We start from the raw sequence: 14,215 nt of genomic DNA, 5'->3' as shown, positions 1-14,215 counted from the left end.
TGGCTCCTTGAGAGGGAAACTCAAAAAAATCATAAAATAAACTTCTTGATTTCAGGGGGGAAAAACCCAATTAAAAAAAAAAAAAAAAGATCTTAAGTGCCAACTCCCTCCTCTGCCAGCCCAGGAGACCAGAGCCAGCGACCGAGGGCTTCAGGGAGACAGACGCAGACCCGCCCGCGAAGACAGGAGACTGTGGAGCTTTTCCCAACAACTACAGGACCAAGAAGCAGGCTTCCCGAGTGCTTTACTGCACGTTATTCCACGTCAGTGGATGGAAGACTGCGGACAGCGCCTTTAAGAGACAAAGATGACGCAAAAGCACCACACAACACAGGCGACAGAACCCCACGACGTATCACTTCTCAACACACCTCGTTTCTCACAGAGAAAAAACAAACAAAAAACTCGGCTCTCATATGCACAATAGATGTGCTATTTCTAACATACAGTCTTCCAAAAAGCGGGTGACCGAGAGCATCCGGTGGTGCCCTGGGGTGTCACTTACGGCCTCTATGATGACAGAGTAGGGTGTTCTGGCTGTGAAGACGAAGCCCAGCTTCCGAGCCCCTTTCACCAAAGCAGCTTCATCTGTCAATAAAGAATTGATGAGGCGTTGACTAGTCTCCGGGAATGACAGGATTCTGTTTAGCACGTGTTATCTTTCACGTGAACTAGATCCACGCGACAGAGGCCTGGCCTTTCGTGCAGTAAAGACCAAGGATCGAGAAGGCGCTCACTTACTCTCCCCCCCACCAGGACCCCGAAAGGAGCGCTTTCCATCAGAGGAGAAGCCACGGCCCTGGAACTAGTCCCCCGGGCACTCTGCAGCCAGCGTGAGACCAGGGGCACACAGTGGGCGCTTTGCGGGGCCGCGTCACCTCCAAACACCCAGGTCCCCAGAGAAGGGGCAGCAGGGCACACCCAGCCAAGACGCCTCACCTGGGGAGGAGGCCTGGTAGATAATGTTGTCTCTGTCCTTCTCGGGGACCACGGTGTGGCACACGGCCAGGAGGGTGAGGAACTCCTGGATGCAGGAGGCTGTGGGCTGCAAACGGGAGCCGAGGTCACCCGACTGTCGGGACACCACTGACGTACACCAGAGTCAGGTTCAAGGCACCCTCCCGCTCAGAATCCTGGATGCCTTCCTGCTCCCGTGAGAACAGAGGTCGGGAGCCCCAGCGCGGACCCCAGGTGCCCCAGGACCCAGCACCTGCTTGCCATCTGGCCCATCTGCTGCCACTCGCCCCCCACCCCAAGCCTGAACCCTCCACCAGCCACTCTGTCTACAGCTCTTCAAACAGAGCTCGTCCTTTCCCGCTGGCCCATGGCCGTCCCACCCCTGCTGTCGGCCAGTCCCTCTATTCGCGCGTCCTCGGGGCTTCGGTTTACCAGTTGCGCCATCGAGAAGCCTGTTAACACCCCGTCTCGGAACGCGGTCTCTTCCTCTACTACCTGGCAAGGTGTCTGATGTAAACCGGGCCCTCAAACTGTCTGCTAAGTGAATGGGGGTCTCTTATTTGATCAGTTTGCTGTTTCACAGTCTAAATTGTTTGCTGCTGTTCCTAAGACAACACTGGGATTCCGTGGGACTAGCTCTTCTCACCTCCTCTGCTGCTTTGGCACCTAGCGATCTATGGCAGGAAAACAAACTTCAGGAAACTAGACTCGGAGCCACCTGCCAAGCCTGTCTGTCACCCTGCACTTTCTCCTTGCCCTTCCACCATCCCAGCGCAAACAGACCATTTCAGTCACCCACCCGCATTATTACCCTCAACCTAAATACTATTTGAGGATGCTTGAGTCCTCTTGCAGAAAGCAAGTCCTCACGGGGTGCTTGTTTCTTTGACATCCTTAATGAAAACTACCCTTCTCCAGAGACGGTTCTTCTGAGATGCCTTCCTCTGCTTGCTCTACCCTAGTAGCTGTGTCTACCCCTAAGGTCAAATACAGGAAAGGACAGTGTCAGTGTCTGTGACCGTGACACAGAACACGGCCTTCAGCAGCATCCTCTGTGAGGTCTGGGACCACTTGGTCAGAATCACCGGGGCCGAGGCCCTGCACCCCAGCCCGGGAGCATGGGTGCCTTCCACACTCCCATCTCAGAACCACTGCTGGCAAAGTTTTAGCATCAACAAATAGGGACTAACTGAAATAGAGAAAAGGAGATTTTCTCACTGAAAATTCAGAGAAAGTTTTAAGTATATCTATCTCTTCACAGAAGTTGGGAAAAATCAAGTTTTAATGTTGCTTGAGTTTACCTAATTTTAAAAGTAAAATGTTTTTCAGGAAAGAGTCATATTAGGTCTAATGTATACAGCTTAAACTGGTTGTGAAACGCTTTGATCACTGAATACTTTTCTAAGTTAGTGTTTTTCAGAATAGCCTTTAGAACAAAAATGAATTCAGATGAACCGGCAATAAACCCTGGTCTGTTACAATAGTTCAGAATGTGACATCACAGTTAAGAAGTGAAAAGACCAAGGTCCTGACTCTCATTTCTACATCTGTTTGCCAGGTAACTCTTGGCCAAGTCAATCTTTCTATGCAACTTCCCATCACCTCTCTGGGGTGACTCGGGTGCTAAAGGAAATATACTTCAAATGCCTAGCACATAGTAGGATGCTGTAAATGCAACGTGTTGCTATATCTTACTTTTGTTTCCTAAATTATCCTAGCCAAAGGATACTGTAATTACTTTTCAAAATGCATGACCTCTTAGATTCACAACTACAAAGAACCAGTATTGCAGAAACCTTACAAAGCAAAAGAAATCTGAAATGTTAGAGAATTCTATGGTAAGACTCATCTTGATCGTGATGTGCTACTTTATAACTTCACCACATATTTAATTTGGCTTTAAATTAAGTTATGCAACGTGTTCACCACAAATTGATCACATCCCTAAAGCACTAACACTATATAAGCGAGGTCACATCTCTTCCCCAGACTCCAAACTGGCAACTTTCAAGACATTACACACATACATAAATGAAAGTGCATCACAAGTTATTTAAAGTCCTAGAAGCATGTATATGTTAATCCCAATCTCCTAATTTATCACTTTGCCCCGTGTTTCCTCTTGGTAACCATAAATTTGATTTCAAGATCTGTGCGTCTGCTTCTTTTTTGTAGATAAGTTCATGTGTATCGTTTTTTATTAGATTCCACATATAAGTGGCACCATATGTTGTTCTTTGTCTGACTTACTTCACTTAGTATGATAATCTCTACACACTACTATATATAAAAAAGATAACTAACAAGGACCTACTTTATAGCACAGGGAACTCTACTCAGTACTCTGTAATAACCTACATGGGAAAAGAATCTGAAAAGGAGTGGATACGTGTATATGTGTAACTGATACAGTTTGCTGTACATCTGAAACTAACATAACATATTGTAAATCCACTATACGCCAATAAACATACAAAAAGAAAAAATAAAATAAAGTTCTAGAAGCAAACGGTAGCCTTACATGATGATCCTCAATGTTCTTCAAGAGCCTGGGGTCATCAAAGTCACACGAGTCACTAGGCGGAGGAGGTATCCGGCTGAAGAGAGAACAGAAGATACTTACTCAGCTCAAAAGTTCCTTCAAGATAACTCACACCTAGTAAGAATCTGTCTTCAGGAAGAACCACACCTAAAAAGCCTATAACTTTGTATCAAACTTTTAAAGATTTGAAATACTGGCTATGATTTCAAACCTCAAGGCAGTAAATCTTTAACCCGACTATAAACAAAATACAGATGGTCCCTGACTTACGATGTTTCGACTTTACACTTTTTCAACTTTACGATGGTGCAAAACTGATATGCATTCAGTAGAAACCGTACTTCAGACTTCGAATTCTCATCTTTCCCCAGGCTGGCGACACGTGGGACAACCCTCTCTCGTGATGCCGGGTGACACGCGCGGCCCCAGTCAGCCCCACCATCAATGACTTTATCATTTCTGTTGGTCTCTGCATCTACCAGGGAGAACTCCCCAGAGTGCCCGCTCCAAGCACGTAAAATAAGAGGAACTGTGGCAATGTATCTGTGCAGCCATTCATGGCCAGAGCTTGTATATGAAAGAGAAAAAGGGGGCAAATAATTACAAACAAGGAAACGTGACATGATGGCTCTGCGCCGTCACACTGAAGAGACGCGAAGGGCCGAGTACACTCCCTTCTTCGCCCCTTCCTGAAACCCTGTCTTCAGGACAAAGACAAGGGAAGACAAGATGACAGCAGAGCTGATGTCAATCTGAACGCTGAGTAGATATCAGAGTTTAGTGCAGCAGAGAAAACAGAAACCAACAGCTTGCAAGGGGAAGCACCGAAAATGCAAGCTGCTGCCCCCAGCAGAACGCTGGTGAAAGCTGAGGACGAGGCAGCACGAGGTACCTGTGAGATAAAGGGAAGGTGGAAAACAGGGCAGACTCCAAATCCACCTGAGCAAGACTCAGTCTGCGAGAAACCTCCCTCATCCCAGGTACAGGCACCTGAACCTCTGCACCCAGAACGAAATGAAGGTCTATCCTCCAGAGAGACGAAACCAGAGCAGCCCTGGACCCAGAAACACTGAGCACACAGGTGGGTAGGATAAAGCATCCTCCCTAAACCGCAGTTTTAAGTGAAACACTGTATACATTGAAAGGTATGATCAACAACCCTCTGCCTCCACTCAGCTCCCATAACAGCTTCAGCCAGATTTACAGCCCTTGGCAGGAAACTGGAGAGGTCTTCTTGCGAGAAGATGACTGATCGGCTCAAAAGAAAGACACACAGATGCTGACGTCAGAGATCCTCTAATAAAACAGTCCTGGCTGATCATTCCACAGGGAAGACAGACAATCATCAACCACACTGTCCCCCCTACATACATGGCCCCAGCAATCAGCTTTCTTAGTGTAAAAATCTTAAAACGTTAGCAGACAACACCACTAGTCTTAAAGGAAATGCAAATCAAAACCACAATTCACAGCCACTGGGATGGCTATTATATACATAAAAAAGACAAATGAGATACCACTTCACAGCCATTGGGATGGCTACTATATATATAAAAGACAAACAGAAATAAACAAGTGTTATTAGGATCTGGGGAAATTGTGCATTACCAGCGGGAATGTAAAATGGTAGAACTGCTATGAAAAATAGTTTGGTGGTTCCTCAAAAAGTTAAACATGGAATTACCACATGACCCAGCAATTCCACTTTCAGGCATAATCCCAAAATATATAAGAGCAGAAACTCAGATACCTGTACATCAATGTTCATAGAAGCATTATTCACAATAGCCAAAAGATGGAAATAACCCAAATGCCCATCAACAGATGAATTAATAAACAAAATGTGGTATATACATATATGGAATATTACTCAGCCTTTAAAAGAAATGAAATTCGGATACATGCTACAACATGTATGGTACAACCTTGAAGATATTATTCTAAGAAGTGGAAAGTGAGTGGATATATCAGACCGATAGCTGGATATTTTTGTTAAAGTCTTGTAGTACCACTAGGCTTTTAAAACCATATTCATGTTTCAATTTTATTCTGGTTCTCTCTTGAAATAACATATATGCAACTTTTATTTTCAAAATATTCAAGTGAGAAGTGCCAATATAAAATTGTTCCAAAGCCTTTCCCACTAAAGTGTCAAGAACTGTTAAAATCTACTTACCAGAAATCATCTGATGATGGTTCCCTTGTCAATTCTGGAAAATGACTGACAGAGAGAGAGAAAGATAATGGTTACAAAACTGTGATCAAAAACACAGGTATTCACACAAAGAACAAACTCCAGCATAGATCATACGTTAGGCCCCAAACAAGTCTTAGTAAATTCAAGAAGATTGAAATACCAAGCATCTTTTCCTACCACAAGGGTATGAAACTGGAACTCAATTACCAAAAAATGGAAGACTCACAAATATGTGTAGATTAGACAACATGTGACTGAGCAACCAATGGATCGGATCAATGAAGAAATCAAACATGTAATCAAAAAATACCTAGACACAAATGAAAATGGAAATACAACATACCAAAACTTACAGGATGCAGCAAAAGCAGTTCTGAGAAGTCCATAGCAATAAATGCCTACCTCAAGAAACAAAAAAAAATCTCAAATAAACAACCTAACATTATATCTAAAAGAACTAGAAAAGAACAAATGAAACTCAAAGTTAGAAGGAAGGAAATAAAGATTAAAGCAGAAATAAATTAAAGAGACTCAAAAGTCAATAGAAAAAAAAAAAAAACTATGAAACTAAAAGCTGGTTCTTCAAAAGATAAAGTTAAGAGCACTTGGGACTTCCCTAGTGGCTCAGTGGATAAGAATCCACCTGCCAATGCAGGGGACACAGGTTCGAGCCCTGGTCCAGGAAGATCCCACATGCCACAGAGCAACTAAGCCCGTGTGCCACAACTGCTGAGCCTGCACTCTAGAGCCCGCAAGGCCTAGAGTCCGAGCTCCACAACGGGAGAAGCCACAGCAATGAGAAGCCCGCGCACTGCAACGAAGAGTAGCCCCTGCTTACCACAACTAGAGAAAGCCTGCACGCAGCAACAAAGACCCAATGCAGCCAAAAATAAATAAATAAATTTATATATAAAAAAGAAAAAGTTAAGAAACCTTTAGCTAGACTCACCAAGAAAAAAGAGAGGACTCAATCAGAAATGAAAGAGAAGACATTACAACTGACACCACAGAAATAAAAGGATCGTAAGAGACTATGAACAATTATACGCCAACAAGTTTGACAGCCTAGAAGAAACAGATAAATTCCTAGTAACATACAACCTACCAAGACTGAATCATGAAGAAACAGAAAATCTGAACATACTGATTACTAGTAAAGAGATTGAATCAGTAATCAAAAACCTCCCAACAAAAGTCTGGGACCAGAAGCCTTCACTAGCAAATTCTACCAAACATTCAAAGAAGAATTAATACCAATCATTTTCAACCTCTTCCAAAAAACAGAAGAGGGGGGAACACTTCCAACTCATTTTCCAAGGCCAGCATTGCCCCGATACCAGAACCAGAAAGAACACCACAAGAAAAGAAAACTACAGGTCAATATATCTGAAGAACATAGATACAAAAATCCTCAGCAAGATATTAGCAAACCAAATTCAACAATACACTGAAAGGATCATACACAATGATCAAGTGGGATTTATTCCAGGGATGCAAGATTGATTTAATGTCTGCAAATCAATATGACAACACCACATTAACTAAATGAAGGATAAAATCATATAATCACCTCAACAGATGCAGAAAAATCATGATAAAATTCAACATTCATGTATGATAAAAAAAAATACTCTCAGCAAAATGGGTATAGAGGAAATGTACCCCAATACAATAAAGACCATATATGACAAGCCCACAGTTAACGTTATACTCAACAGTGAAAAACTGAAAGATTTTCCTCTAAGACCAGGAACAAGACAAAGATGCCCACTCTTGTTACATTTTTTTTCAACATAGTATTAGAAGTCCTAGACAGAGCAATTAGGAAAGAAAAAGAAGTAAAAGGCATCTAAATAGGAAAGGAAGAAGTAAAACTGTCACTATTTGCAGATGACATGGTATTATATATAGAAAATCCTAAAAGATTCCACCAACAATCTGTTAGAACTAAACAAATTCAGTAAAGTTGCAGGATATAAAATCAATATACAAAAATCTGTTGCATTTCTATATATTAGTAAAGAATTAACAGAGAGAAAATTTTTTTTTAAAAATCCCATTTATAGGGCTTCCCTGGTGGTGCAGTGGTTAAGGATCCGCTTGCCAATGCAAGGGACACGGGTTTGAACCCTGGTCCAGGAAGATCGCACATGCCGCAGAACAACTAAGCCCGTGTGCCACAACTACTGAGCCTGCACTCTAGAGCCTGTGAGCCACAACTACTGAAACCTGTGAGCCTAGAGCCTGTGCTCCACAACAAGAGAAGCCACCACAATGAGAAGCCCACACACTGCAACTGAGAGTAGCCACCTCTCTCTGCAAGTAGAGAAAGCCTGCGTGTAGCAACAAAGACCCAACGCAGCCAAAAATAAAAATAAATAAATAAATAAATAATTTTTTAAAATCCCATTTACAACTGCATCAAAAAGAATAAAATACCTAGGAATAAATTCAACCAAGGAGATTAAAGACCTATACACTGAAAACTGTAATACGTTAAGTTTTAAAAGACACAAGTAAATGGAAAGATATTCCATGCTCATGGATTGGAAGAATTAATAATGCTATAACGTCCATACTACCCAAAGCAATCTACAGACTCAATGCAATCCGTATCAAAATTCCAATGGCACTTTTCACAGAAATAGAATAAACAATCCTAAAATGTATACAGACCCACAAAAGAGGCCGATTTGCCAAAACAATCTTGAGAAATAAGAACATAGCTGGATGCATCATGTGCCCTAATTTAAAACTATATTACAAAGCTATAGTAGTCCAAACAGTATGGTACTGGAATAACAACAGATACATAGGTCTATGGAACAGAACTACGAGCCCAGAAACAAACCCATGCATATATGATCAATTAATTTATGACAAAGGAGCCAAGAATATACAATGGGAAAGGACAGTCTCTTCAATAAATGGTGTTGGGAAAACTGGACAACCACATGCAAAAGAATGAAACTGTACTATTATCTTACACCATACACAAAAACTAACTCAAAATGGATTAAAGACTTGAATGTAAGAGCTGAAACCGTCAAACTCCTAGAAGAATACATAGGTGATAAGCTCCTTGATATTGGTCTTGGTGATGACTTTTTGGATCTGACACCAAAAGCAAAGTAAAAATAAATAAGTGGGACCACATCAAACTAAAAAGCTTCTGCACAGCACAGGAAACCATCAACAAAATGAAAAGGCAACCCACCAAATGGGAGAAAATATTTGCTCCCATTATAAATTAGAAATTATAAAGCTGATAAGGGGTTAATATCTAAAATACATAAAGAACTCATACAACTCAATAGCAAAAAAAAAATCCAATTTAAAAATGGGCAGAGGTTCTGAATAGACATTTTTCCAAAGAACATATAGAGCAGGCCAACAGGTACATGAAAAGGTGCTCAACATCACTGATCATCAGGGAAATTCAAATCAAAACCTCACACCTGTTAGAATGGCTATTACCAAAAAAAAAAAACAAGAAATAAATGTTGACAAGGATGTGGAGAAAAGAGAACCCTTGTGCACTGTTGGTGGGAATGTAAATTGGTACAGCCACTATGGAAAACAGTATGGCGCTTCCTCAAAAATTAAAAATAGAACTATCATATGACCCACCAATTCTACTTCTGGGTATATATCTGAAGAAAACAAAAACAGTATCTCTAAAAGATATATATGCACCCCCATGTCCACTGCAACATTATTTACAATAGCCAAGACATGGAAACAACCTGAGTGTCCATCGATGAGTGAATGAATAAAGAAAATGGTATATATGCAATGGAATACTATTCAGCCATAAAAAAGAATGAAACCTTGCCATTTTCAACAACATGGATGGACCTTGAGGGCATTATGCTAAGGAAATAAGTCAGACAGAGAAAGACAAATACTGTATGATTTCACTTATATGTAGAATCTAAAAACAAACAAAAAAAAACAAGCTCAAAGATAAAGAAAACAGATTGGTAATTGCCAGATGCAGGGACACAGGGTGGGTGAAATGGGTGAAGGGGGTCAAAAGGTACAAACTTCCAGGTATAAAATAAATAAGGCATGGGGATGTAACATACAGCATGGTGACTATAGTCAATAATGGTCTATTACAGGGACTTCCCTGGTGGCACAGTGGTTAAGAATCCGCCTGCCAACGCAGGGGACACGGGTTCGAGCCCTGGTCCGAGAAGATCCCACATGCTGTGGAGTAACTAAGCCCGTGACCCACAACTATTGAGCTTGTGCTCTAGAGCCCACGAGCTACAACTACTGAGCCCGCGTGCCACCACTACTGAAGCCCATTGCCTAGAGCCCACGCTCTGCAACAAGAGAAGCCACCGCAATGAGAAGCCCGTGCACTGCAACGAAGAGTTGCCCCCGCTCGCCGCAACTAGAGAAAGCCCACATACAGCAACAAAGACCCAACGCAGCCAAAAATAAATAAATAAATACATTTATAATTTAAAAAAAAAACTGTTAAAATTTTTTTTAAAAATGCTCTATTGCAAACTTGAAAATTGCCAGGAGGGTAAATCTTAAAAATTCCATCACAAGAAAAGAAGAATTTCTAATTATGTATGCTGACAAGTTAACCAGATTTACTGTGGTGATTATTTTGCAATATATACAAATATCAAATCATTATGTTGTACACCTAAAACTAATATAACTTTACATGTCTATTATACCTCAATTTAAAAAAAAAAAGGTATTCAGATCAAAACATGAGTAAGAAATGTATAATTATTAGATTAGAAATATAAATTTATAGATTCCTTGAGATTTCTCACTAGGTTAGTATTTGCAGAAATAAACCATGTTTTAACTGGTCTAAATTGGGACCCATTCAGTTTTAAACACCATCAGCAGTAATTACACATCTAAATCCCTTATAAATGTCCTTTCAAAGTATCAGAAAGTCAAGGTATTTGACTAAGCAGCTAAAAATAAACTTATTTTGTTGGAAGAATACAAATAAAATTTTGAGAAAGTGATCAAGACACTCACCCATAGGTTACCCCAGCAATGCTACACTTCTTGAAATTCATGATATTGCATGTAAGAGTTCCAGTTTTGTCAGAAAACAGGTATTTTACCTGAATCAGAGAAAAGGAAAAAACATACACCAAGAATGTAAGAGACCAACAAATGAAGTCTTTTCTTCTGTGTTTTTCAAAATCTGTATTAGTTTTCAAAGGTAAATTCCCTTTGTATTATTATAAAATTAATATATTTTAATGCTTAGGCCACTTAAAAACCATTTCAATAACCAATTCTAGAGTCCAATTGTGTGGAAATGTACAAAGGAGGCTTCAGTAACAGCTCTAGATCCATTTCAGATCTGTAAGCACTAAGTCCTGCCACTAGGCATCTCAATGACACTTATACAGAATTCGTTCTTGTGTCCAATATGTCAAGACAACAAGCTCAGACTTCGGCAACCACAATATATTTCTTTCTCAGACTCCATCCCCTAGTTGGACTAAGAAGGCATATCCTGAAACAGCACGGAACAAACACAAAGCCTCTCGATCACCATCACAGTGAGGTTACATGAAGGCAGCTTGGAACTGCTACAGATTATATAACTTTCCAAGGTACAAAGTTTTACACATTTAACACACTAAGCTCTCAATATACAAAGGTGAAAAGAGAAATTCCTGTGGAGGTTAATAAGCAAACCATTTTGACATGATTAACTGACTGCAAAAGAGATGAACCCAAATGCACGTGTGCCGTGTGAGTTCTGTCCTCCCGAGTGGATGCTGTGAAGGGGAGGGGGAGAAGGGACTCAGGACCACAAGGGAAGAGAGTCCAGGTCAGGCTCTGGATACTAACCAGCCATGTGGGCTCAGGAAAAGTCACCTCACCTTACTTGGACTCAATTTCCATGTCTATGAAATAAAAGGATTGGCCAGAAGATAAGTAACATCATTCTATGTGTAACTTTCTGGGAAATTACATCATGGATTGGTGAGAGGGAGTAATCAACAGAATTGTCTCCAGGAAAGATTCCAGTTTCTCAGGCATTTTCTAAAGAGGGGTCATGATCGCGGCAGGATGTGAGATAGACTCCAGTGATCCCCAAGAACTGTTCTAGGGAAGCCACGTTGCACTGTTTTGTAGAAGAGGGATTAATAACATGAATTGTGTACTGTACTTTTTCTTACTGATACAATATAAGCAAATACACTGAGAATTATTTTTAAAGCAATTCAAGGCCCTTTAAGTAAAGAAAGATTATTAATGATCCTAAAGAAGTCAAATAGTACCTAGAAATATGAAATCAGTACACTATGGGTAATGAACACTTTAACTATAAATAATAAGTTTTTATATAAGTTTTATATGCAGTAAGTCTAGGGGTACAAAAAGTTCAGTAGGATCAGCCTTTCAATAAGCAGTATTTCTTGGGCTTCCCTGGTGGCGCAGTGGTTGAGAATCTGCCTGCCAATGCAGGGGACACGGGTTCGAGCCCTGGTCTGGGAAGATCCCACATGCCGCGGAGCAGCTGGGCCCGTGCACCACAACTACTGAGCCTGCGCGTCTGGAGCCTGTGCTCCGCAACAAGAGAGGCCGCGACAGTGAGAGGCCCGCGCACTGCGATGAAGAGTGGCCCCCGCTTGCCGCAAATAGAGAAAGCCCTCGCACAGAAACGAAGACCCAACACAGACAAAAATAAATAAATAAATAAATTTAAAAAAGAAACTGTCAATCATTTAAAAAAAAAAAAGCAGTATTTCTTTCTGCCTCTTTCTTAAAATTTTAAAGATTATATCAAAATATTTTAAAATACCAATTTTATAATAAGGAATTATTAGCATTTTCTATCCTTGTGTCTATTGAACATTAAGTTATCCTTTAAATTCCAACTCAAAACTAACTCCCCCATGCAAACTTTCCCTGTTCCCAATTAGGATGAACTATTTCATCCTGGGTGCTTGAATACGTTGAATCCTTCAATCATCCAGGTCCAGTTCAACGGCATCTGAGAACACAGTTATACTAAGCATTGTGCTAAAATGACAGAGGCGACCAAAGACCGTGTCTCAGGCACATCCACACCCTTGAATGGGCTCAAAAGTCCCAGGATGGAAATGGACATGTATTACTACTACACCTCTTACTTTACTGTATTTATGTTTGGAAAAATTGTTATGGAAACACTGAAGAGAGAGAAATTAACTTTCCTGGAAGTCTGGAGAAGGCTTCAAATAGGAGGTAAATTTCATCTGATACATAACCTCACTCACCTCATGGGGTTGTTGGGAGGTGCATATAAGATTTATAAGGTGAAATTATAATCTGTAATTGCAATGCATTCAAAAGAGGTATTCCTTGCAGTGATTTCAACAGAAGATGAAGACATAATGCATCAGTAAAGGCAGTAGGGGTTTAAGGGTGATGGTGGGAAAGAAACCGGTTCCCTGAAATATTCCAGAGATAAAACCTGGAACACGTGAGAGAGTGTATGGATTTATGCCCTTCAAATCAGCCCTCACATATTTTGTAAGGTTACCCAATATCCGAGGATCTTAACCATTATTTTCCCTTTACTTGCCCCTGATTAACAATTTTAAGAGTCCAAAGTAAGGTTGTACTGTATTTTTTGCACTAAATTTGTCGCAGGTACCTTCTTCCAGGTGATAAGATATACCCATGCCTCAAAAAGTAAGTCAAGATCAATTAACATTTGTATTTAATAATACCTCCAAGTACTACAGAGCTCTTTTAGACATCAAAACCACCTTCATGGAGAATTATTTTTGCAAAATCTCTCCATGGTTCTTCCAACATTTGTCTGCCACCGTGTTCATACACGGTTCCCAAAGTCCCCAAAGAGGCGCTCACCTGCCCAAGCTCTTCATTAAGGTTTGACGTCCTGGCCATGGCAGGAGTGTCATTTCCTAGATAATACATATCTGTGTCCTGAGAGAGAGAAGGGGGGACACTTCAGAAATAATGTACCATCGATTCCTCATTTAGATTAAGAAGAAACTAAAAACATATAACTCAATATAAATGTTAGTTTTTAATCTGGAGGTGAAAATACAGTGTCTATTAGTGTAGAGAAACACTGAGATACAGAGGAAAACATGGTATTTATTTATATCTAGAGGATTTGGCTTCAAGATGATCATCTCTCCTGACCTAGACTAACTCATACTCCTGAGTTTAGCTAATACCTCATTCACAGGATTGTTGTGAAGCTCAAATAAAAAGTGCACATCAAAGTGTCTGGTCTCCAAATACTGGCTGCTGAGGTCTGGTGCTTAATGGCCATGGCAGTTCCTTGAAAATTCCACCTCGACTCTTGCAACAGAATCCAAATTTACTGTCACCATGAATTTTGACAGGTAGGGGACACTTAAGTAGACACACCTAAGAGAACGCTACTTCAGCACTAAGGAGACTTTAAAGCATGAAGAGCTGCAGCCGCTTCATCCCCCCTCACCAGAAGACAGGCACCTGCTACACATTCTGTTCCATTTTTCCACTGATGCTCG

General features: G+C 40.8%; 1 protein-coding gene across 3 annotated transcripts in view; it reads right to left on the bottom strand.

Annotated features, from left to right (window-relative positions):
* The window catches only part of LOC309615431 (phospholipid-transporting ATPase IB), a 537,980-nt gene that overhangs the window by 381,841 nt on the left and 141,924 nt on the right, over window positions 1–14,215 (bottom strand). For all 3 annotated transcript variants that reach the window (XM_082365034.1, XM_082365032.1, XM_082365033.1), the window contains exons 13-18: window positions 13,560–13,637; window positions 10,716–10,804; window positions 5,676–5,720; window positions 3,479–3,554; window positions 940–1,045; window positions 506–588 (exon numbers count right to left, since the gene is read on the bottom strand). In XM_082365034.1, coding sequence (XP_082221160.1) covers window positions 506–588; window positions 940–1,045; window positions 3,479–3,554; window positions 5,676–5,720; window positions 10,716–10,804; window positions 13,560–13,637 — 477 coding nt within the window. The remainder of the gene's footprint in view (window positions 1–505; window positions 589–939; window positions 1,046–3,478; window positions 3,555–5,675; window positions 5,721–10,715; window positions 10,805–13,559; window positions 13,638–14,215) is intronic.

Source organism: Balaenoptera borealis (assembly GCF_965194805.1).
Source record: "Balaenoptera borealis genome assembly, chromosome: 18".
NCBI lineage: Eukaryota > Metazoa > Chordata > Mammalia > Artiodactyla > Balaenopteridae > Balaenoptera > Balaenoptera borealis.
The sequence above is the reverse complement of the archived record's forward strand: the minus strand, read 5'-3'. Positions and strand labels throughout refer to the sequence as shown.